We start from the raw sequence: 20214 nt of genomic DNA, 5'->3' as shown, positions 1-20214 counted from the left end.
TTGTCAGCATATTTAACATAGTAAAGCTTGCATTTTATTATTGTAATCTTTTACTTTTCTTGTTTAAAATCATACTGTTCACATAGAAAACATTGCCCCTCTGTGTGTGTGAATGTAATAAATAAATAAATAAATAAATAACACAGTTCAACATGGTCATTTTGTTTTTACAAGAAAAACCTAACCCTATCCTTAACCCTAACCCTGATCCCAACCTTAACTTCTCTGGTCTTTTAAAAAAAAAAAAAAAAAAAGCCTTATTATACATCTTTGTTTTGTTAGGATTAAAGGTCAAATGTTGGAGTAAATGGTCAGGAGTCAAAGGACAGGAGCCAAAGGTCAGGGGTCAAATCTCAAAGCTTTACTATGCACTATCATTAAAAAAAACAGCCTTACTATATTTGCTCTTTAAAAAAAGTGCTTTACATTGGCTTTTTAAAGCATTATTATACATGTTTTGTTTTTTTACCAAAAGGATTTACCACACAAGCTCATTTTTTTTAAATTATTGAGCTTTGCACTGATTAACCAGTTTGCAGAGGTGACCCCCGAAACCTGTTCAGTCTCGCCCTCACCCTGCTTTCTCTCAATAAATAGTCCCTTGCAAGAGGCGAAATTTAGACTTCTTTCAAGCACCTCTGTACCACACAGGGTGCTGATGGCTTTCTCCGCTTGCAAGCGTGAAATGGGCAAACTGTCTCACGTGTGGTTCTCGCATAAAAGGTAGAGTGGGGAACACTATCACTAACCCTAACCTAACCTGTAACCATAATTTCTATCATTTCCACTTCTTGCTTTCTACTGTCAATAAGACACTATGTTCTTGTCTGTTACGACACCAATAAAGCCGTGTTTTTTTTAAAAATCCAAATATGAGAATATTCTGGTTTTTGCACGTTTACATAACTTAACCATAACCATAACATTATCTCACTCTAACACTTTCAAAAGCTGCATATAGCTAATATCTAGGGGTTTGAAAGGATTATTGACTGCATGCAAACATAGAGTGCAAGGCTAACTAACTCATGTTCTGGGCAAGGTTGTCACTCCCACTTTCGTCAAAGTGTGTCATTGTGGTCCAATGTGCCAGTGGAACATTTAGTCCAGACAGACTGTTGACTGCATCATGACTTTGTGGAGGAAATACAATTTGGAAAACGTTTTTTCTTTCTTTTTTTTTGTCTGGGTGAAGTTTAGATCCCTGTCTGGTATTACTTAGCAGTTTATTGTTTGTGTAGTGGCAGGATACAAACAAAAAGATGTGGAGTTTCCCTGCAGGGCCCGATTGACAACAAAGGATCCGAAACCGATATATAAAGGCACCAAACAATACTGAAGTTGGCGAATACAAAAGATACAATGGCCTTTCTCACCTGTCTGCTGTCTGTTTCTATTTTTGGTAAAGATGTATTGAGTTTCACATCCGTGTGTTCACGATCTCGGCAATGGGTTATTTCAAACAGGATTATTTTAAATGTTAGAAAGATAATGTGTTCGCAGTGCATGAAACGAAATTGTGATGCCAAAATAAATAAACAAACAATATGAATCCCAAAAGTAGCATTACATTTTTGTACGGGAAAACCCCCCCACCTCTCTTCGTAAGTACATAAATGGCTGAACTCTTCTTACCTTTTGTTAGGATGGTCGATAACATGGACAACCCAAACATAGCTGCCCTCCAGTAATAAAATGAAATGGCTTCTTCTCGCATTCCAAAAACCTACATGTAAGGTAAAATTAAAAAAAAAATGGATCAGAAACTAAAAGTACATATTAGGTTCATGAACTCAATACAACTAACTAAAATTATTGTGAGAATTTTATTTTAGTATAGCTTTATATCTGTACAGAGGAAAGGTCAAATAGACCTTTGAGAATTGTGGTTCACTCACACAATACCCTTATCTTGCACCTGACAAATCCTTCATATATATAAAAATAAAACTGAAAAATGAAACTACAATGAAGAATTTACAAAATACATAAATAAGTAAAAAATAATGAAAACTAAAAAACTCCAAAAACATTGTCGCACGCATGGACGCGAATCACTCCACGCATGCGGGGTTTGTTGTTAAAATAATACATTTACTGAAACATACACAACAGCGGCAGTTACACTCAAGACCCGGCGAAACTCCCGCTCTCTGTCAACTACTTCCGGGTACTGAGAATACGTTACAAACATCACACACTGTCCATGTTATACGCAAAATTATACATTGTACAACCGTAGCCGTATGTATCATATTCTCAATCCATAATTAGCTCAGACTACCAGCAGAATTACAAGTTCTGATAATCATCTTTTCAACAGCTTTACTCACCTGAAACACACACAACAGCGGCAGTTACAGTCAAGTAACGGCGAAACTCCCGCCCTCCGTCAACTACTTCCGGGTAATGAGGACCCCCGTAGTTGACCCAGGTGCCTTATTGAAATCCCCAAATATTCACCACCGATACCCTACAGTACTATTTGCATATAACGGCATATAATGTGTTCAGAAACATATTCACAAAGTAATTAAAAAAAATAATAATAATAACATGGCGGGTGAGTATGAATGTCCATTCAAATGCCCCAGTGAAACCACCATGGGCCCCACAACTTGCTGAATTAAAAAAAAAAAAAACTATTATGAAAAACAACCCAGACAGGAACAAAACCTGCACGCCTGATGCAATTTTTTACTTCAAGCTTGTGAGTTCATTGAATCAATTGTTGGGAACATATTTCTGGAAGTGGAATTTTAACAGACTGTCCCCTCGAGACTGAGGTTGATGACTTTTCAGACTCTGCCGCTCTCTTCTGTTGAAGTCGTCTCCATCTCACTTTGAGGTTGATCTCCTTCAAACACTGGATTGCTCTGTCCTCTCCTGTGCCGCGTCTGAACTTCCTTAAAAATTTGAAGAACCTTCCAATCAGACAAATGGGATGAGTGCTAACCTTGATCAGAGAGAAATAACTGAGAGAGCAGATATGTAAATTACCTTGGATTTTGGTATAAGACCCACTCTGAAGAAACCAATTTGCCCTGATTCAATGTTAGTGCAATCTACCACGGTGGATGCAATGTTTTCTGGTGATGGTCCATCACATAAAACTCCGTCCACCTAAAAATGTCAAACATACAACAAAAGCAATAAAAGTAACAACTGACGTTAATAGAACCAATCATTTTTAGCCACCTTATCCCCCAGCTTGGCATAAACTTGGTTGTGGTGGGTCGTGTCAGCCTCTCCTGTAGGGTTGGCTGAGGTCACAGCAACAGGACCTACCTGAAATAAACTTTTTACTTTACACTTGTTTCCCCGTTCTCTCCAAAACTTAAGAAACAATTGGGTCAAAAATAACCATTGGGGTCAAAAAGGGACCCAGTTATTTATTCAATCAAAACAGTTGGATCAAATGATTTGGTTATAATCTAGTAGACTGATTCATGTCCATTGGTCTTACTAGATCTATAAGGTGTGTGGCCACAGAACAGTCTGGGTTCCTGATAGCAATGCTATGGGGAGTCCCGATGTGTTTGGCAGCGTCTCCTAAACCAAAGGTGTCCATCCATGCGCCTGTGTAAGAGTAAGAACAGAAAGAGCAGTTTTATACATAAGACAGAAATGGTTGCTCATCAACAGTAAAGAACACGTGATTTCTCATTGAAATTTCACACATGATACGAGATTATATTATGCGTTATTTTTTTTAGATTTCTGATTATAAATCACCCAGCAATCTATTTTCTCTTCCACATTGTCCTCATTAAGATCAAAACCCACAAATGCTCCCACACCTCTTGGTATAACCATGCTGATAGATGATGGCCAAGCAGCCTCCATGAAGTCAAGGAGCAGCGGACTCAGCAGGTGTCGGACTGGGTCAAGCTGCTTGATGGAGGACAGCCACAGGGACATGGGTCGGTCCTGTGCCTGCTTCTTCACCCTACGGCAAAGCTCAGCTTTTAATGAACAACATATACACAGGAAAACCTTGAATAGATGTGGTATATTGCTAGTCCATTTTAACAAATGCTTTCCTCTTGAGAGATGATCTTCTCCACAGAGGAAAAACACTCACTTGTACGCTTTGACGACTGCATCGGGCCTGTCGCACGCTGCCACCAGCACATAGACCGTGTCGGTAGGGATGCCGCATATTCCACCATTCCTCATGATGTCTGGAAAAGATAAGTGGTTGTGAGTGCTTTCGTTTTTATTGACAAGTCAGTTATAACTCAAGTTATAAAACCTCCAAAACTACGTATAATTGTCTCGTGTAATTGTACCTGCAATTCGTTGAACTGATGTGGCCTTTCGAGCTGGCAGATGCGGGCAGACATGAGACCCTCCCCCAAGCCCACTCAGCCTTATTAAAGGCTTGCCAAAGGGAATCTGAGGGGACTGGAAGGTGCTGTTGAAAAGGTGAGCCGCAAAACAATAAAAACTGACCAGGCCAAAGATAACGGTGACGCCAATGTCATATCCGTAAGGTAGCGCATCGAGTGCATCCAACAGGAAACTGATGATGATAAGCTGAAAGGTGAGCGCGTACACAAACCATCCAACATTTACAAACAGCGCTGCGGCCGTCACCAAAGTGTTGAACATCAAGAAACCGATGATGCCGACGGCTACGTTAAAACCTCTCACGCCGGCGTACAGCCCTCCGTATCGTGTCAAGCCCCACAGCGTCCACATCACACCGTAGAGGATAAACACGGTGCTCTCGAAGGTCTTCCCTCTGGAGAAAGCGAGTGAGCCGCAGAGCAGCTGCAGGACCCCGCCGGCGACCACCACCCAGGGGAGAACCAGCACGGACAACACCGCCTCATCCCCAACTGTAGTTGTGATAGCAAACGTAGCCAACACGTTACACGCATGGCCCAACACCTCTGCATCTGCATATTTGGAGTACCCTAAGAGAGGTGCGTGGAGCTCCTTGTTATGAGGTCGAACAGTGAAGCCCCTCATCCTGGTTACTAAGGCTTCAAAAAGGCCCTGCCCTGTAGGGATCATTTTAGTGGACACCATGTTGTAGGTTATGACAAAAAGCATACAAGCAGAGCCCATAAATATAACCGCTTGTGCACCCTGACTCCCTTTGTGGAAGAAGCCTTGAGGTTGAGAAGCGATTGCGATACAATAAGCAACAAATAACAGATGGTAGAGGGCTTCCAGCAAGCTCTTCTGACAGCTGAACAGAGTCAGGATGAAGAAAAGCACGGAGAAGACGATTGGGAAGGGCACGGGAGAGTGGGGCTTGACGGAGTAGAACGATAGGAGACCACTGTAGCCCTCGCCCAACTTCAGCACTGCTGTCAAACCATAAAATGTAGCCGAGAGTGGCTCCAAGGCTCGGTAGAAGATGAGGCATGTGGCAAGCTGGAACGCGCCAGCTGTCCACAGCCAGGGGACGTGGCCAACAGATAGTTGAGGGACCACGCCCAGAAGAGGACTGGCCACCACCGAGGCCGACAGCAAGTTCATCACCACGCCCACTGACATCACGTCGTCACACCCGCGCCGTGTCTCCGTCTCCAACGCGGCTTTTGGCTTCAAGCCCGTCCCTGGAAGTTCCACTTTCCCTTGCGTGATAGTGCTCAACAAACGCCCTGAACCAAAGTAAGCACCCGCAAGACAGACCAGAAGGTAATTTGCTGCTGTGGCAACCTTGCCGAAACCTTCGGCCGACAGGCTGGCGATTTGATGGGCGCAAGCTAAGCTGATGCTGATGGCAATAACAAACAAAAGCACTTGTCGGACTAGCAGAGCGACACTGGCGATGACAACTAGGGCCAAGGCAAATGCGGCCAAGCCAGGGACCAGTGAGGACCTCAGGTCTTTGGGCTCAAGCACCCCTTGTCCTGTCAGGATGTAGATCAGACTGGAGGCGCACCACAGGGCCGAGATCGTCAAACACAAGGAAGAGAACAACTGCAGCCTATGCCGGCTCCGACACACACCTAGAACAAGACGGCACAATTTACTATGGGATACTTCCAACTTTTATAGCTGGAATCTAGAGTTACAAACCTGCGTAAGCTACAATGGCGGCCACCGTGAGGAGTAGAACCCCCAGGGCAGTTTGGGGGATGAAATCTTTTTGAGGAGAGCTGCCATAGTTGTTTACCAAAAGCAGAAGAGAACCTTAAGAAAAAAAATGATTATTTTATTCAGACGTTGATTAGTAAGAAAACATAAATACATATATAAATAGATACATAAATTGCTACACACGTATATATATATATATATATATATATATATATACACGTATATATATATACATACATCACTATGTATATATAGTGATGTAAATATTTAGTACTATTTAGTAAATATTTAGTACTACTTAGTATTAGGACTAAAAATCAGTGGTGATACAATAATGTCAATCAATGTTTAATTCTAAACTTTTACTTAATGATTTGTGATTGAAATATGAAATATGTTTTCAACAACTGCATCAGTGTGGAAAGAATTCAGGAATTTGACTTCCAAGCTTTATTATCATTAATTTGTCAAAGGAGATTTGTTTTGTGATGTATTTCAGGTCTTTAACCTTCCATTTAATATTTTACTGTCATTCACATACATCGAAATCAATGAATTGAATCAAAATGTCTTACCACTAGAGATACCCAATATGCCAACGGACATATGCAGCTGAGCCATTGCACCAGGAAAAGTGCAAAGACGTTCCACAGAGCTGCACTTTATACGGGTCTGTGGCATCATGCAGACGTCACACCCTCAAGTGTCATATTACTTGGATCACGGAAAAGCTCGTAAAATACATACCGTGGTCAGCCTAGTTTCAAGAAAATGTACTAATTAATTGTGATGTTCATACTGCTTCAGCAGAGAATGTCTATATCTCAGTTTTGTCCTGTTGGTATTAATTATGTATCTGATTCCGTATATTAATTTTGTGGACCAACTGACCTGTTATAAATAAATAAATAAATAAATAAACAAACAAACATGTATGCACCGCAATTCATTATAGTATATATCAATGCATATGTGACAATATTGAAAAGTGGAATCAACAATGATGTTTTTCTGTCATACAAAAAATACAACAATTATTATATGTCATCAAAATACTATAAATAATATTTTGTTTATGTAGCATGGCTTTAAAAAAGAAAAGAAATCTCAAAGCACAGTGATGGTGTACAGTTTCCTTTTTAAATGCGAAAGTGAAATACTGAAACAACAACCGTAAAAGTGAGTATGAAACAAAATATTAAAAGACAGGCAATTGTGAAATCCATGATTATTTTTCACTAGTTATTATTTCCCGAAAAACAAGAACTTGAGGATGAGAGGGATGACCCAGCATATTGGTGTACTAAAAATGAGCTCTGTGAATGGGATGAGATCATTCTGCACGGTGGGAGGAGACTGGAATGGAGAAGCAAATAAAAGCAAATGTTCACTTCACAAGAGTCACATCTCTTCCTGGGAGAGTCGACACATATTGTGCAAACCTTTTCAAGGTGAGATTGATTTTGTGCTCTATTTTCAGCTTTGTAACATTCACAAACAAAGTATATTCAACTCGTTGTTGCTTTTGTAGGTTTTATGTAGTTTGAACTGTGTATAAGGGTAAATACCAAGGCCACATTGTTTATGCATGTATTAATTTTTAAAAAAAGAATTGATAAACTAAGTGTGTGAGATTGGTTTTACACTTACTCATTTGGGAAATACTTTGCTGACAACATATTTGAATTCACCTGAAGCAGCACATGATCCTCCCATGTCAATGCCTTATGAATTTTTAATGCGAAATAAAGGGGGCATCCATGTAAAGTTAAAGCCTTTACCGATCTTTTTAAATGTACTGTTAAATTACAGTAGAGCCTTCAGTTTGTTCAGATTTCAAAACAACTCCCACACAAAATGTTGAATTTGAAGTTAAAACAGCACCATGTAAAAAAACATTTTTACACTACCAACACTGTTTAAGTAACATTCAAACAGTAAAAATGATTGATGAATGAAAATTGAATAGTAATTAAACAGTAACAATACAATCACAATACAATTCAGTATATTTGTTCATGAACTTGTTTCGTCACCGTCGGTTCCCAAACCACTTATGTGACCCCATGTGTTCTGGGGTTGCCATTGACGATTAGTGTCATCAACACTCTGGAGATCACAACTCACACTGTGTTTGTGCGTGTTTCTGTGTGTGTGTGTCAGGAGCGTCATGGCAAAACGTGTAGCTATTATTCTCTCGGGCTGCGGCGTGTACGACGGCACAGAGATCCATGAGGCCTCGGCTGTCCTTGTTCATTTGAGTCGCGCTGGAGCCAAAGTGAGTCTACTGTCACATAGAGGTGAAAAAAGTACTCACGTTCTGTACTTAAGTAAAATAATTGATTCAACTTACTAAGTTTAAATAAAGTACAGACTGAAATGTATTGAAGCAATAAGTCGTCAGAAAAATAAATACCCAAAGTACAAATACCTGCAAAATATACTCGAGTACAGTACAGTAGTACTTTACTTGCCACACACAACCTCTTTCACTCCATTGTTTGATGCAGCTATGTGAGGATTTACAGGCGAAATCCCTCCCCAGGCTCAAATGTTTGCACCGAATCAAGATCAGATGCACGTTATCGATCATTGTGAGGGGAAACCTTCGGACGGCAAAAGAAACGTCCTGCAGGAGAGCGCCCGAATCGCCAGGGGTGAGATCACGGATTTGGCCGAGTTAGATGTTTCAGCGTTCGATGCTGTCATCATCCCTGGTGAGGCTGAGATTTTGCAGTTAAACCACTTGCCGTGCAGGATTTGTGCCGATCGCAAAAATAAAATCCTTTGTGAGCAAGAATATTAATGACCTGATGTACTCCATGTTTTTCTTGAGGGGGAAATTTATCATTTGTTTCTGTAATTAATTAGTAAAAAAAAGTTCAATTTCTGTTGTTCAGGCGGTTTTGGCGTGGCGAAAAACCTCAGCGACTGGGGAGTAAAGAATAAGGACTTCAGCATCAAGCCAGATGTGGAGAAGACCCTGAGGGATTTCCACAAAGCTGGAAAGCCGTTGGCCATGTGCTGCATCGCTCCAGTCCTCGCTGCCAAAATCCTGCCAGGTTGTGAGCTCACAGTGGGGCAGGACAAGGAGAGTGACATGTGAGGGATACTATTGCTTGTCAATACGATCAATGCGGCAAGATTGTAACGGGCTGGCTCTGGTCCCTCTCAGGTGGCCGTACGCCCAGACGGCGGGTGTCTTAAAAGAGATGGGCTGTAAGCACGTGAATACAGGAGTGCAGCAAGTGCATGTTGACCTTAAGCACAAACTCATCACCGCTCCGGCTTTCATGAGCAACGCTCCCATTCACGAGATCTTCGATGGAATCGGCGTCATGGTTGAAGAAACCCTGAAACTCGCCTAAGATGTCTCCAAAGTCTCTCGTTTGTCTTTTAATAAAATACATTCATTGTAGTTTTGTGATGCAGAATCATTTTCAATATATATGATGGCAAACCAAACAAACACTTTCGTCTCATTTTTGTTGTCAAACATTTAAATAGTTTTGATACGAAGCAGTCAGTGCCTTCGGAAATGAAACGTCAAAACATAAACATCAGTTAGCATTGATTTTGGTCTCAAACTTATCGTCATAGAAACAGGAATTAGTGACCCCCCCTATCCCCCAGTTATGAACATGCAGGATATACCGTCAAGAGATTTTTAAAAAGTTACCAGCATGTGTGATGTTATTGTCTTTAGTGTGAGAAGTGTTTGAATTGGTCTGTTCCACAAACGACAACAGTTGCGTGGAATTTCCGAGGACGGTCAGGATCCTGAAAGGAAAAGATTCCCGATCAGGACATTCAATGAATCCCGCGAAGGCGCGCAGAGGTTTTTCGTACAAAGCTCGTCTCACCTCTATCGGGTACGCTCGGGTGGGTACGTAACGAATCACAAAGCCGCAGCGTCTCTTCCGGGATGTGTTGGGCTCACTAGCATGCACGAGAAGGCCGTCGTGGATCTGTTGCGAGGATGTTTCCATTTCTGTCTTAAACAATTTCAATTCTTGAACTGTAAGTGTGAATTTTCACTTACAGACATCTGTCCGGCAAAAAGGGGACAAAGCACAGCCTGGTCAGTTTGGAGCAACTCTGCCGGGATCTCCTGATTGACTGTCAGCATGTTTCCAGGCCGGACGGCTTGGCGATGAGGAAACATGCCGGAGCAGTGGCTACCTGCAGGAAGAAGCAGTTGTTGAGATTACAAATAACATGTTGGGTTCAACAAAAGCTCCCTCAGATCTTTTCATGCAAACAGCCAAAATGAAAATTCATTAAAAAAAGAATTTTTGGTACTTTTTCAGTATTCAGCTACCTGGGATCACCTGCAGGGCTCCGTTCTCTTTCAGCGAGTCATCTAAAGCCAGCCACACCGACAAAACGGGCCCACCGGCAATACCCCAATACCTTTGCGCACAATTTACAAAAGTGAAAATCTGTGATATAGACAGACACCGGAAAACAAAACCAGGTTAAAGCACAGTAGTTTTACTCCTCCCCCATTCCTTTGCACCTGTTCTAACTCTCTTTTGCTGTCATGATATGAAACGATATGATAATATGACTTTGAGCTGTTTATTTGTCACCCTCAATTGACTTTTACTGTAAAAAAAGAGAATTGTTGATCAACACCAAAATGTTCAACCAAATATTTAGCATAAATGTGAACGGTAATTTATATGGACTGATGATTGACTCCTCGTGGCTGAATGGGACGCTTTGACTTGGGGTGAGAAAAATGCAGTTTTTACTTACCAAAATATATTTTTTCAAAAGTCATTTTAGAGCTGTAATTTTAAGATGCCACGATACTTTTACTCAGTTTTCCTCTCATCAGAATCTAATTTTGGCTTGTGCCTAGTTACGACATAATGTGGTAGTGCAATAAAGATTCAAGAATAAAGATTCAAGAATTTAATGATACGCAAATCTAAATTAGTTTATAATGTTATAAGGGAAGCACAAATGTTGAAATATTTCAAAAACGCACCTCATATCTTGATGCCAAGCCACATACGGCAGTTCATCCCCCCGAGTCCTGCCTGCGGGCACCGGGTATTTGCAGATGAAACGGGAATCCAGCAGGATTACGTCAGGGCCGAAGATGGCTTGCAGCACTTGCAAGATGCGAGGGTGTTTGCTCAGGCCCATTACCCAAGGATACTCAAGGTGAACATTATGAAGGCTGTACTGGGTGTAATCTTCACCTGGCGGAAAAAAAAAAAAAATCAATTTGTAATGTACAGCATAACTCTCCGTATGTTTTTTTTTTTACCAAATTCCTTCTCCAGGCGGGCAATGCAAGCGTGGCCTCCCTCAGCTCGCCGTCGTTCAACACGGGCACGCCTGAAAGGAAGCCCTGCCGCTCGTAGGTCTCCAGGAGCTCGCTTGGGGATGTAGTCATGTCTGCTCGTGTTCTGTTCGAAGCAAAAAATGAAGACTGTTCCATGAACTATTTTATGGATTTGTGATGACATAAGGCCCACTTAAACCACAAGGAAAACACCCTACACGCGACCTTGTTTTCTTGACCCATACCAACATTCAATGTCCAATTTGAAGTCTTTCTAGCATAGCAACGGAATCCACAAGTACCTGCTTTGTGTCCAGTGGTCTTTTCAAGCTCTCCGGTGGTGGAACGCCACGGGAGGAGATTTTATAGAGGTGTGTGAAACCTGTGGAAATTCTTCTGTCAACTGGCTAATATGGAAATCTATCAAATGAGATATTCAATCCCTCCTGACTCTGATAGAACAAATGACAAGGAAGAGGAAAAGCCATGATACTGTGACGCACGCGATTCCAATGAAAGCTCTCCTTTCACACACCTTACACCTGGTCTGTTTCATCTCAGCTCAAAGGGAGGCATATTATGTCAAAGTGCTGGGAATACAAACAATGCCTTCTGCTCAGTAAACTTTATCTGCTGTTTTCATTGTATTGCATTTGAGTTCCCTTGGACTGAATAATTAGTGTGAGGCCCATTGTGGGACGAATAAAGGTTCTTGAATCAAATCCCTGAAACGTGACAACAACTTTTTGTGGGAAATTGTACTGTGGCGTGATGGTGACCATGAATGTCAATTAATAATACCGTGACCATATTTTGCATTTTTATTTGGTGAATGACTTTACTTTTGGTTGAAAAAAACAGTACTGGCTGTTAGAGCATATAAAAAACGATTAATAAATCCAAAGTGATTCTAAGTCTTTTCCTTCCATGCATAATCATTGTTCATAATGTAAAACTTACTAATATTCATAATATATTGCCTTAGCATTAACATAAAAACGTGGACATAAAATCATGATAAAAAACATAACAGACATGAATGTATTCGGCCAACATTAATTAAAAACCCTCCATAGATTACATAATTTTTCCCAATGACAATTGATGAACTAATGAATTTCATTCTGAAATCTATTTTGTTCAACCCTGATGTAAATACTAGAATGTACATGATCCTTAAGTGGGACGTCGTCTCAAAACATGAAATTTGGTTATCAAGGTAAATCTGTTATTGGGTGTAAAAATCTTTACTCCCATTAAAAGGTCCTCTTCAATGCCATAGATAGGGCCAAGATGAGGTACTACATTCCTGCACCCTGAATTCACAGACATAACATCTGACTATTGCCGCTCAATCCATATCAGGGATGTCCGATTCTGGGGCACTTTACTTTTTAGATGTTTCCCTCCTCAAAAAAATGATTAGCTCTTCAGCAAGCTCTTCAGTAGTCTGATAACGATCTTGATATACACATATTTATATTTTTCCCTTGAGTATTGAATATTAAAGTGCATAAATTTCCCAAACAAGGTTGCTATGATCCTGTGCTATGACATAATTGTTTACAGTATGTGGAGGGTTTCTGAGACATCATGAATCATTTTGGATTCTTGTTTTCCCTCAGTCCTTTGCTCCTATTTGTGTGCTTGGGGACAGAGCGGGTGGTGTTGCTTTCTGGCTGGAGTCTGTGTCTTTTGTCGCTCCCCTCTGGCTGCAATTCGTTATTGCAGCGGTGCACCAGCACTGGGTCCTTGTTGGGTGCTGTTTTTTTCAACAGCAGCCTCTGCAGCATCTGCTTGTCGGATCGCTCCCTCCGAAAGTCATCCTCGTATACTTTAAGCTGTGACCAAAATGGAGGTTGTTGTTATATTCATTATTTTTTTTTATTCTATTCATTTTTTTTTTCAGAGCACTGTCTGATTGACTTCTGGTCCTGCTGGCTCTTTGATTGTGCACCAATAATTCTGCATAGCAACAAGAGCTCACATGTGACCAGCAGGAAGAATCTGAGCAATACTAAACATTTGTTACCACCTCTGCTACGTTTTACGAGGAATCACAGCTTGCGGTATTTGTGTCATCTGTGTAATTTGTATTTTTTACATCAAGAACTTGATTAGTATTAAAGCTCTCACTAAGCTTTCCAAAGTGTGTGTGCCCAAAATTTGAACACTACCTGCTCTTGCAGTAGGTCTAGCTGTTGACGCATCTCCTGCCTCTTCCTCCTCAGCCTTTGGTTGTCCTGCAGTGTGTGTTTGTGGTTGCTGTGCTCAGTCTGATATTCTGCCTCATAGATCTCGGTCTACGGACACAGGACGTCATTATGGCACTGGGTCAATACCAATACAATGTACCATATGATCACTTCTGGAGCACGTTGGAGAAAAGAGCCGAGCAACCACTTGGTGGTGCTTTTGTCCATCGAATTTAAATCTTTTTTTCCCATAGCAACAGTGAGTTAAAAGCATTCAGATTCTGTGTTGAAATGAAAAGCCCACCTGACACCTCAGTGCTTCGAGTTGCTCTTTTAGATCCAGCACCTCTTGATGGGAGTCGCAGTTCCGGTGGTTGGCCTTCTGCTTCACATCCAGACTGGGAGAGGATACGGGGAAGCTGGAGGATGAGAAGTTGGGCGCCGTGACCCGGACCCTGTCCTGCGATGAGAAACAATTATTGCATCGGGGCTCACAATTCATCGCCAGATGAAACAGAGAGAGATGAAGATACTTTTTGGATGGGTGGCTGTTGCCTCCGTTGCTCCAGTAACCGCACATATTCTTGAAGTTCTTGATTCTTCTTCAGCTCCAGCATGAGTGACTGCTCGTAATAGTCCTTTGCACTCTGCACTCAGACAAATGGGCGCTCTGTGTTACTGTGATGGAAATAGTTGTTTGTCGATATGTAGCAGAGCGACCATCCCAAGTCAGCTGGGATAGGATCCAGCTCATAGCCACAAGGATCTCCTGTGCATCATTTCCATGTTTCTGTGTGTGTTTACTGCGGGTTGTCCACTTTAAAGCAGTAGTTTGCCGTTGAGCTCTTTGAGGGAGGCATTTTCCATCTCCAAACCTTCCACCGGTGCTGCAACCCCAGGGTGGTATGCGATACATCTGATCCCAACTCCTCATTCAGTTTCATCAGCTGCAACACAGCCATTTCATCACCTCCATTAGTGTAATCACGATCATCATTGCCGCACTTTTTATTGGATTTTGAATCGGGGTCGGAGTGGCTCCACATACGTGAGTTGGTATGATGGTTAAAAAAAAATTGTGCTTTCTTTTGACAACTTTGCTTTTTTGTATTCATACATTATAGTGATTCTATTCACATGTGGAATTTATACAATCGGTTAGTCCACAGACTTCAGAGGGCAGCTAAAAGGTGTTCTTTTTTGCCTTTTTTAATTGATGAACTGAAAACACAACTGAACATTTTTTTCCACTCCACCATCACATCATTACTGCTGTCACTGATGTGAAATGGAAATAAAAAATAGCTGTAATCAAGAAGAATGAATTACTTTTCATTAAAATCCGGAAGGTATAGCTCAGGTTATAGGATTTGTGGGGGGAGAGTCATTTTGACACCTCAGCAGCAATATTTCACACACCGCCCACATCCTCTGATTTTACAGAGAACCGTGTCCTTATCAACATCAGCAATACACACAACAACACAGAACAGCAAGTTGTACCTCCTTGTTAACTCTGCGGAGCTCCGTGTTCTTGTTAAGCAGCAGCAAGCTTCTCTGATCGCGAGGTGATGCTCATGCTGTCAGCCACATGCTGCTCCACAGACGGTGACCTGTAAGACATCAAACACAAATTGTCTATTCTGTATCCACGTACAGTACAGGTGACCATCGCCACAAAGCAAAGCTTTTTCATCTCCCTTTAGGCAGGCACACACACATATATATGTATATATATATATGTGTGTATATGTATATATATATACGTATATGTGTGTATATGTATATATATATATATGTGTGTATATATATATATATATATATATTAGGGGTGTAGCAAAATTTCAATCAGATGATCAATTTTGATTTCAAAATTGTGATTACACCATTCCATTTAAAAATAGATTGGGCTATGTAGCAAATTGTCTTACTGGACAGCTAAATCTTTGAAGGCAATGCCACTATTACAGGACTGACAAGTTCATATGTATGTCAAATGACAAGTTACTCATTGCGTCATGCCCTCTCCAACTGAGCTCTACCATATTGAGTAGAATCATAATCCCAGGAAATCCAAGCGGATCAAATCACTCTACTTTAAAATCAAACCAGACTTTAATGATATGACACCCCGTGTATGGTGATGTGTGCCAATCGGTCTTTAACTGGAGAGAAATTCCAGATACCTGAAAAATCTACTAAAATGCTGTTCTGAAGCATTTCTACTTATTGTTACTTCCCACCAATGGCGGAAAACAGTAGCGGAGGATTTCCATGAATAAAAACAAACACACATGCACAGAAGAACCTCAGGGTACTTTATCGCCCACTCGCAAAGAGTGAGTGCACTTTCGGAGAATAAAACCCAAGCCATTATGTTCACCCACGCACACGCACGCACACACACAAATATATGTACGTGTAGTCACATTAGGCACTCGAGACTGCCAACAAATGTTTACCTTCATTTGCATGATGTTGGAAACCAATCATAACTACTGAAACATTTTGGATGACAAGCCAAGTAAAAATATTAGCAGGCATTAATTAGTCATAGCAGCTTGCCCAGTGCTTGTGAGATCTCATCTCAGAGGAATAGCCTGCGGGGAGGGAATAGAGATGGCATGCTCCTGGAAGAACACACACAACTTTGCATGTAGCGCCCGGGGGCCTTCACACACATGCATGCTGCAGGACTTACAAAGAGAAAGACGACAACCGACTGCTACCTCATCTCCCTCTAGGCCAAACTCCCCCGCAAAAGCGCCAGCTTTCATCAACTTGCTTTACATGCACGGCACTGCTCTGTGAGTTCTTCTGGACAAGGTGTTGTCAAAAAAGGCAAGATGGAGTTCTCGACACGAGGACATGTTTATTTGTGGAGAGCTGAAGTAAAGTTACATCAGTGTGCCAGTCTTTAAACTGGCAGCTAAAAGTTAGAGACCAAATCCAAAGCATATTCAAGATAAATCTTCCCATTTTTAATATACATACCGACTCCAACTAACCTACAATCAATCTCTGTCATCTTTTTTTTCCTCACTCTCCAGATATGGAAATAATCTTACTTTTAAATTTTGTTCCAAAGATTTGATTTCCATTTTACCACTTGTGGATATATGTTACTCTCCATAGCCTAATTTAAGTTTTTGAAAAGAATATTAATGGTCAGATAGAGCACATGTCCATGTTAGTCGGAGACAGTGGTCTGGTGTTTTCTTCATACGGCCACCGCGGGAGCTCGATTGGCTGTATGGTTGTTGTTCCTTTGTACAAAATGATGATATTGAAGTCATTTTAACTTCAACACTAAGCCATCAGTATTAAAAAAAAATCAAATGAGAAGGGTTTGAAGCAAAACCAAAGCTGTCCTTTTGGGACAGCACATTGGTGATCTCGAGCCATTTCTGACAGCTGCTAAACACTGTAACCCATTTTTACAAAGTTTCCCTTCCTAAGGTGTCTTGGAAGGGCACCAAAATGCAATATGTTAATACTCCTGTCAAGTTTTGTGATAGAAGGTGATAACAAATCTGTCTAAGGACAGCTGACTTGACGTTGTCATCGTTTGCGTAGCCATGATGAGATTAGAATACTGAAAAGAAAACATGTGACCTCGAGTGGCTGACTAGACATGAGATTGTTGGGGGGGAAGTCTGATAATATCACTTGTGATGACCTCATGGGAAACTCCATGAACACTTTTTCTTCCTCTTCTTCACTGGTGCTTTTTTTTCTTAAAAAAAGAGTTTCTCTAACAATCTAACAGATTACTCATGTTCATCATAAAAGTAAGTGGGTAAGAAAATTTTGTGATAACGTAATAAAGTCCATATCTGAACATAATGCCTCATCAATATCAATTCCACTTCCACAGTTGACATGTTGCATTTTAGGTACAAATAGAAATGCAGAGGATACATACCAGGATGTTTCTGATGATTTTCTGGGGTCGAGTTCGCTTGTCACTGACGAGTCTTTGTGTATATCTGCCGCTGATGAGGATGAAGATGTCAAAGCCAGCTTCTCTTGATCCATAGCTGATCAAGTAGTACGATTTCTGCTCTCACATGCTGTCCCTGTGGGCTAAAGTAACTAGTGTCAGTATTGTTGCACAACATAAGAGGAAGTCGCTGAGGTCAGGGCCACATGATTTAAAAATATGAGAAGAGGAAATGATGCTCTCTGACAATGATAAGCTCTTTGGGCTTTGAACCAATTTGGTTCATTTTGCAAATACATTGAAAATTGCACGAGGTAACGGTGCACTTTTTCAAATGTTACCTGGGAAACTTGAGTCAACGTTATGTTAATGCTAACATAGAACAGGAAACACCATAGATGGGCTAATACTTTAACAGTGGATATTTGGGCAACACATGTAGACAGACAATCATATTTGTTTATCGTCTGCGGAAACTGACTAATATTACTGCAGATTACTGAGTCATATGTTTGTTTGTTTGGTACCTTGTTTACAAACGATCTGGCCCATCTGCTATTTGAATCTAAATGGGACCCTTGAGCATAAAAACTGCCTACCCCTCACTTATTCAAAAATGTTTCCAATATTTCTAATTAATCTTTACACACTAATAAATACATACAGCATTTAAAGCGCTGTATGGCTTCCACATATTTGTCCCAATTTAGAATGTAAACCAAAATACTAATAGAAATTAGCTTGTTGGAAATGATGACGGTAAAGCGTTTAAGTGTTCTCCAGGTTGTTTTCTAGGAGCTGGTGAAGAAAGTCTGTCGTGCCGCATGATAATGCAAGACCTGGCTGTAAGTGATGATAACAGTGTCATACATATATTCATGACAAATAATGAAAGGGTCAGACTGATTGTATTCACCAGTGTCCTCGCTGCAGTAGGTTAATTAGAAAATCACATGCTCATTCGAAGGACAATCGAGCAAATTAAAAGATTTTTCTTAATTATTTTTCCCTCATCACGCTGAGCTGTCTTTTATTAGCGCAAGCTGAATTAATTCCCGACCTTACTTGTGCCTTGTTTGCCTGTGCTAGAGTGCAAAATATTCAAGACAACATCTTGATCTAGAATCTAGATCAAGATGTTGTCTTGAATGATGATCTAGATTCTAGATCATAATATCTTTTTTTTTTTAAATATTTGACCAGTTTTTAGTCGTCTGATTTGAAAACGAGTTATTTGTCAGTTTGTTTTGTAGCTTTTACTGTATATAATATGAGGTGCTCATACATTTATTTGAGTTAACAGTCATAATGGCCCTCCAAAAGAAGCTATGACAATGCGGCCCCCCAAAAAAATGAGTTTGATACCCCTGATCTAGATCTTGAGGAAATCACAATGACCACGAGACATCTTGAAAAACTTCTGAAATAAGAGTAGAAAGTGCATGCTCTATACCAGTAAATAAATAAATGATCATCATTAAGTATACACAATTTATCATGCTCATCTAAAACTAGATAAATGAAATATTTATTTAATTTGCATTTAATTATTTTATTTTTGTCACATTCAAGGTGACTCGGCTGAGCGGTGTGGTGGCGCCATCTTTTGCATAATGTGCTTCACTGAATGAACACAGAGTTGAACCACTAAAAGCATTTCTTTTTTTGACTCCTTTAAGTGTTGAATACTCAGGGCAGGAGCAGGATACATCGATGCTGTGCACTAGCTGCGACCGAGTCACTCGGGTGATTCCGTTCACGTGTCTCTTCCATCTATCTCGGACGCCAGTCAGAGTATTGCTGTGCCAAGCAGAGACTTTACCGGGCAGCCCCACAACAGCACTGCAGTGCTTTTATTGACCCCAAACTCTGTCACAGCCAAGGACAAATGGGTTGCTGCTTCCGAGGGGGATTAATAAGGAGCAGAACGCGGAGGTGGATAGTTTTGCTTGAACGTCACCAACAATTAAAGGGAGTTTGATGTTTTTTCACTGAGACAAACAAGGAGCTTAGAGCAGCCAATATGCTTTGGTAACAATTGAATGACATATTTGGTCCAGTGATTGAAGGTGATGACGGTTCCAGGTACCGGGCATCCGTGGAAATCGTGAACAGCGTCTATTCAGACAAGTCAGAGGTGGCGCCATGTATGACTTGACTATTTCTGTCAAACGTCAACAGCACATTGATTCAAAACGAAACTTAGTATTTATGATTTGCATGCAACACTTAAACAAAATGCAATTATAGATTGAGATGATTCATAAATTATGTATGTATGTCTGCTTCAATTTGTCAATTTGATCAAAACATGCTGTCCTATTCTGCTATAATTGTTATAGCTATGCTGTGTGTATTTTACATCATAGGATGTGCGTGCCACAAAACACAAAATAAAATGGCTGATATTGACCTTTCATTTACCTTTTCACGCTCTTCTGCCTTTTGAAGCTATTTCTCCCAACGTGTAGACTACATTAGAATGGAATGAATTTAATCAGATCCATTTTAATTTGCAGCTCAACAAGATATAGCGACTAACTGATCTGGAACGCTGTGCTTTAGAGTTATTCTCTCATTGCTGCCCTCTTCCTTCCAGCCTCCATTTCTGAATCAGACAAACAAAGAAATCATCAAAACAGGCCTGCTAGTTGTGACCCATATGTACGAGTTAAAGGAACAAAAACAAGCAGCAAAGTGTTGTCTGTGTATGGTTT

The 20214-nt window shown here is 40.7% G+C and overlaps 4 protein-coding genes across 4 annotated transcripts; 1 reads left to right on the top strand and 3 right to left on the bottom strand.

The window, feature by feature from the left end:
- Positions 1-2000: 2000 nt before the first annotated feature.
- Positions 2001-6681, bottom strand: si:ch211-153b23.4 (uncharacterized protein LOC335392 homolog). The gene is made up of 9 exons (XM_037262554.1): positions 6636-6681; positions 6040-6153; positions 4293-5969; positions 4085-4184; positions 3801-3949; positions 3467-3579; positions 3199-3288; positions 3001-3123; positions 2001-2924 (listed from the first exon to the last, which is right to left on the bottom strand). The coding sequence occupies exons 1-9, from the start codon at positions 6679-6681 to the stop codon at positions 2799-2801; spliced, it is 2538 nt and encodes an 845-aa protein (XP_037118449.1). The 3' UTR covers positions 2001-2798.
- Positions 6682-7399: 718 nt separating this feature from the next.
- On the top strand, positions 7400-9529 carry si:ch211-153b23.5 (uncharacterized protein LOC321177 homolog). Its single transcript, XM_037261265.1, has 5 exons — positions 7400-7511; positions 8224-8338; positions 8606-8777; positions 8961-9162; positions 9236-9529. Exons 1-5 carry the CDS (start codon positions 7444-7446, stop codon positions 9426-9428), a joined length of 750 nt encoding a protein of 249 aa, XP_037117160.1. The 5' UTR covers positions 7400-7443; the 3' UTR covers positions 9429-9529.
- zgc:174917 (uncharacterized protein LOC565650 homolog) lies at positions 9319-11470 on the bottom strand. The gene is given in 7 exon segments (XM_037261266.1): positions 9319-9840; positions 9924-10028; positions 10103-10242; positions 10382-10473; positions 11057-11273; positions 11342-11365; positions 11368-11470. Coding segments are annotated over 7 exon segments (759 nt in total). The 3' UTR covers positions 9319-9762.
- A 696-nt stretch (positions 11471-12166) lies between these two features.
- Positions 12167-19939, bottom strand: si:ch211-153b23.7 (TNFAIP3-interacting protein 1). Its single transcript, XM_037261264.1, has 8 exons — positions 19922-19939; positions 17480-17640; positions 15058-15167; positions 14363-14501; positions 14088-14206; positions 13859-14014; positions 13537-13662; positions 12167-13200 (listed from the first exon to the last, which is right to left on the bottom strand). The coding sequence occupies exons 4-8, from the start codon at positions 14496-14498 to the stop codon at positions 12958-12960; spliced, it is 780 nt and encodes a 259-aa protein (XP_037117159.1). The 5' UTR covers positions 14499-14501; positions 15058-15167; positions 17480-17640; positions 19922-19939; the 3' UTR covers positions 12167-12957.
- Between the last annotated feature and the right edge of the window lie 275 nt (positions 19940-20214).

Source organism: Syngnathus acus, chromosome 10 (assembly GCF_901709675.1).
Source record: "Syngnathus acus chromosome 10, fSynAcu1.2, whole genome shotgun sequence".
In the NCBI taxonomy this organism is placed as follows: domain Eukaryota; kingdom Metazoa; phylum Chordata; class Actinopteri; order Syngnathiformes; family Syngnathidae; genus Syngnathus; species Syngnathus acus.
Note: the sequence above shows the minus strand (reverse complement) of the source record. Positions and strands in the feature narration are given on the sequence as shown.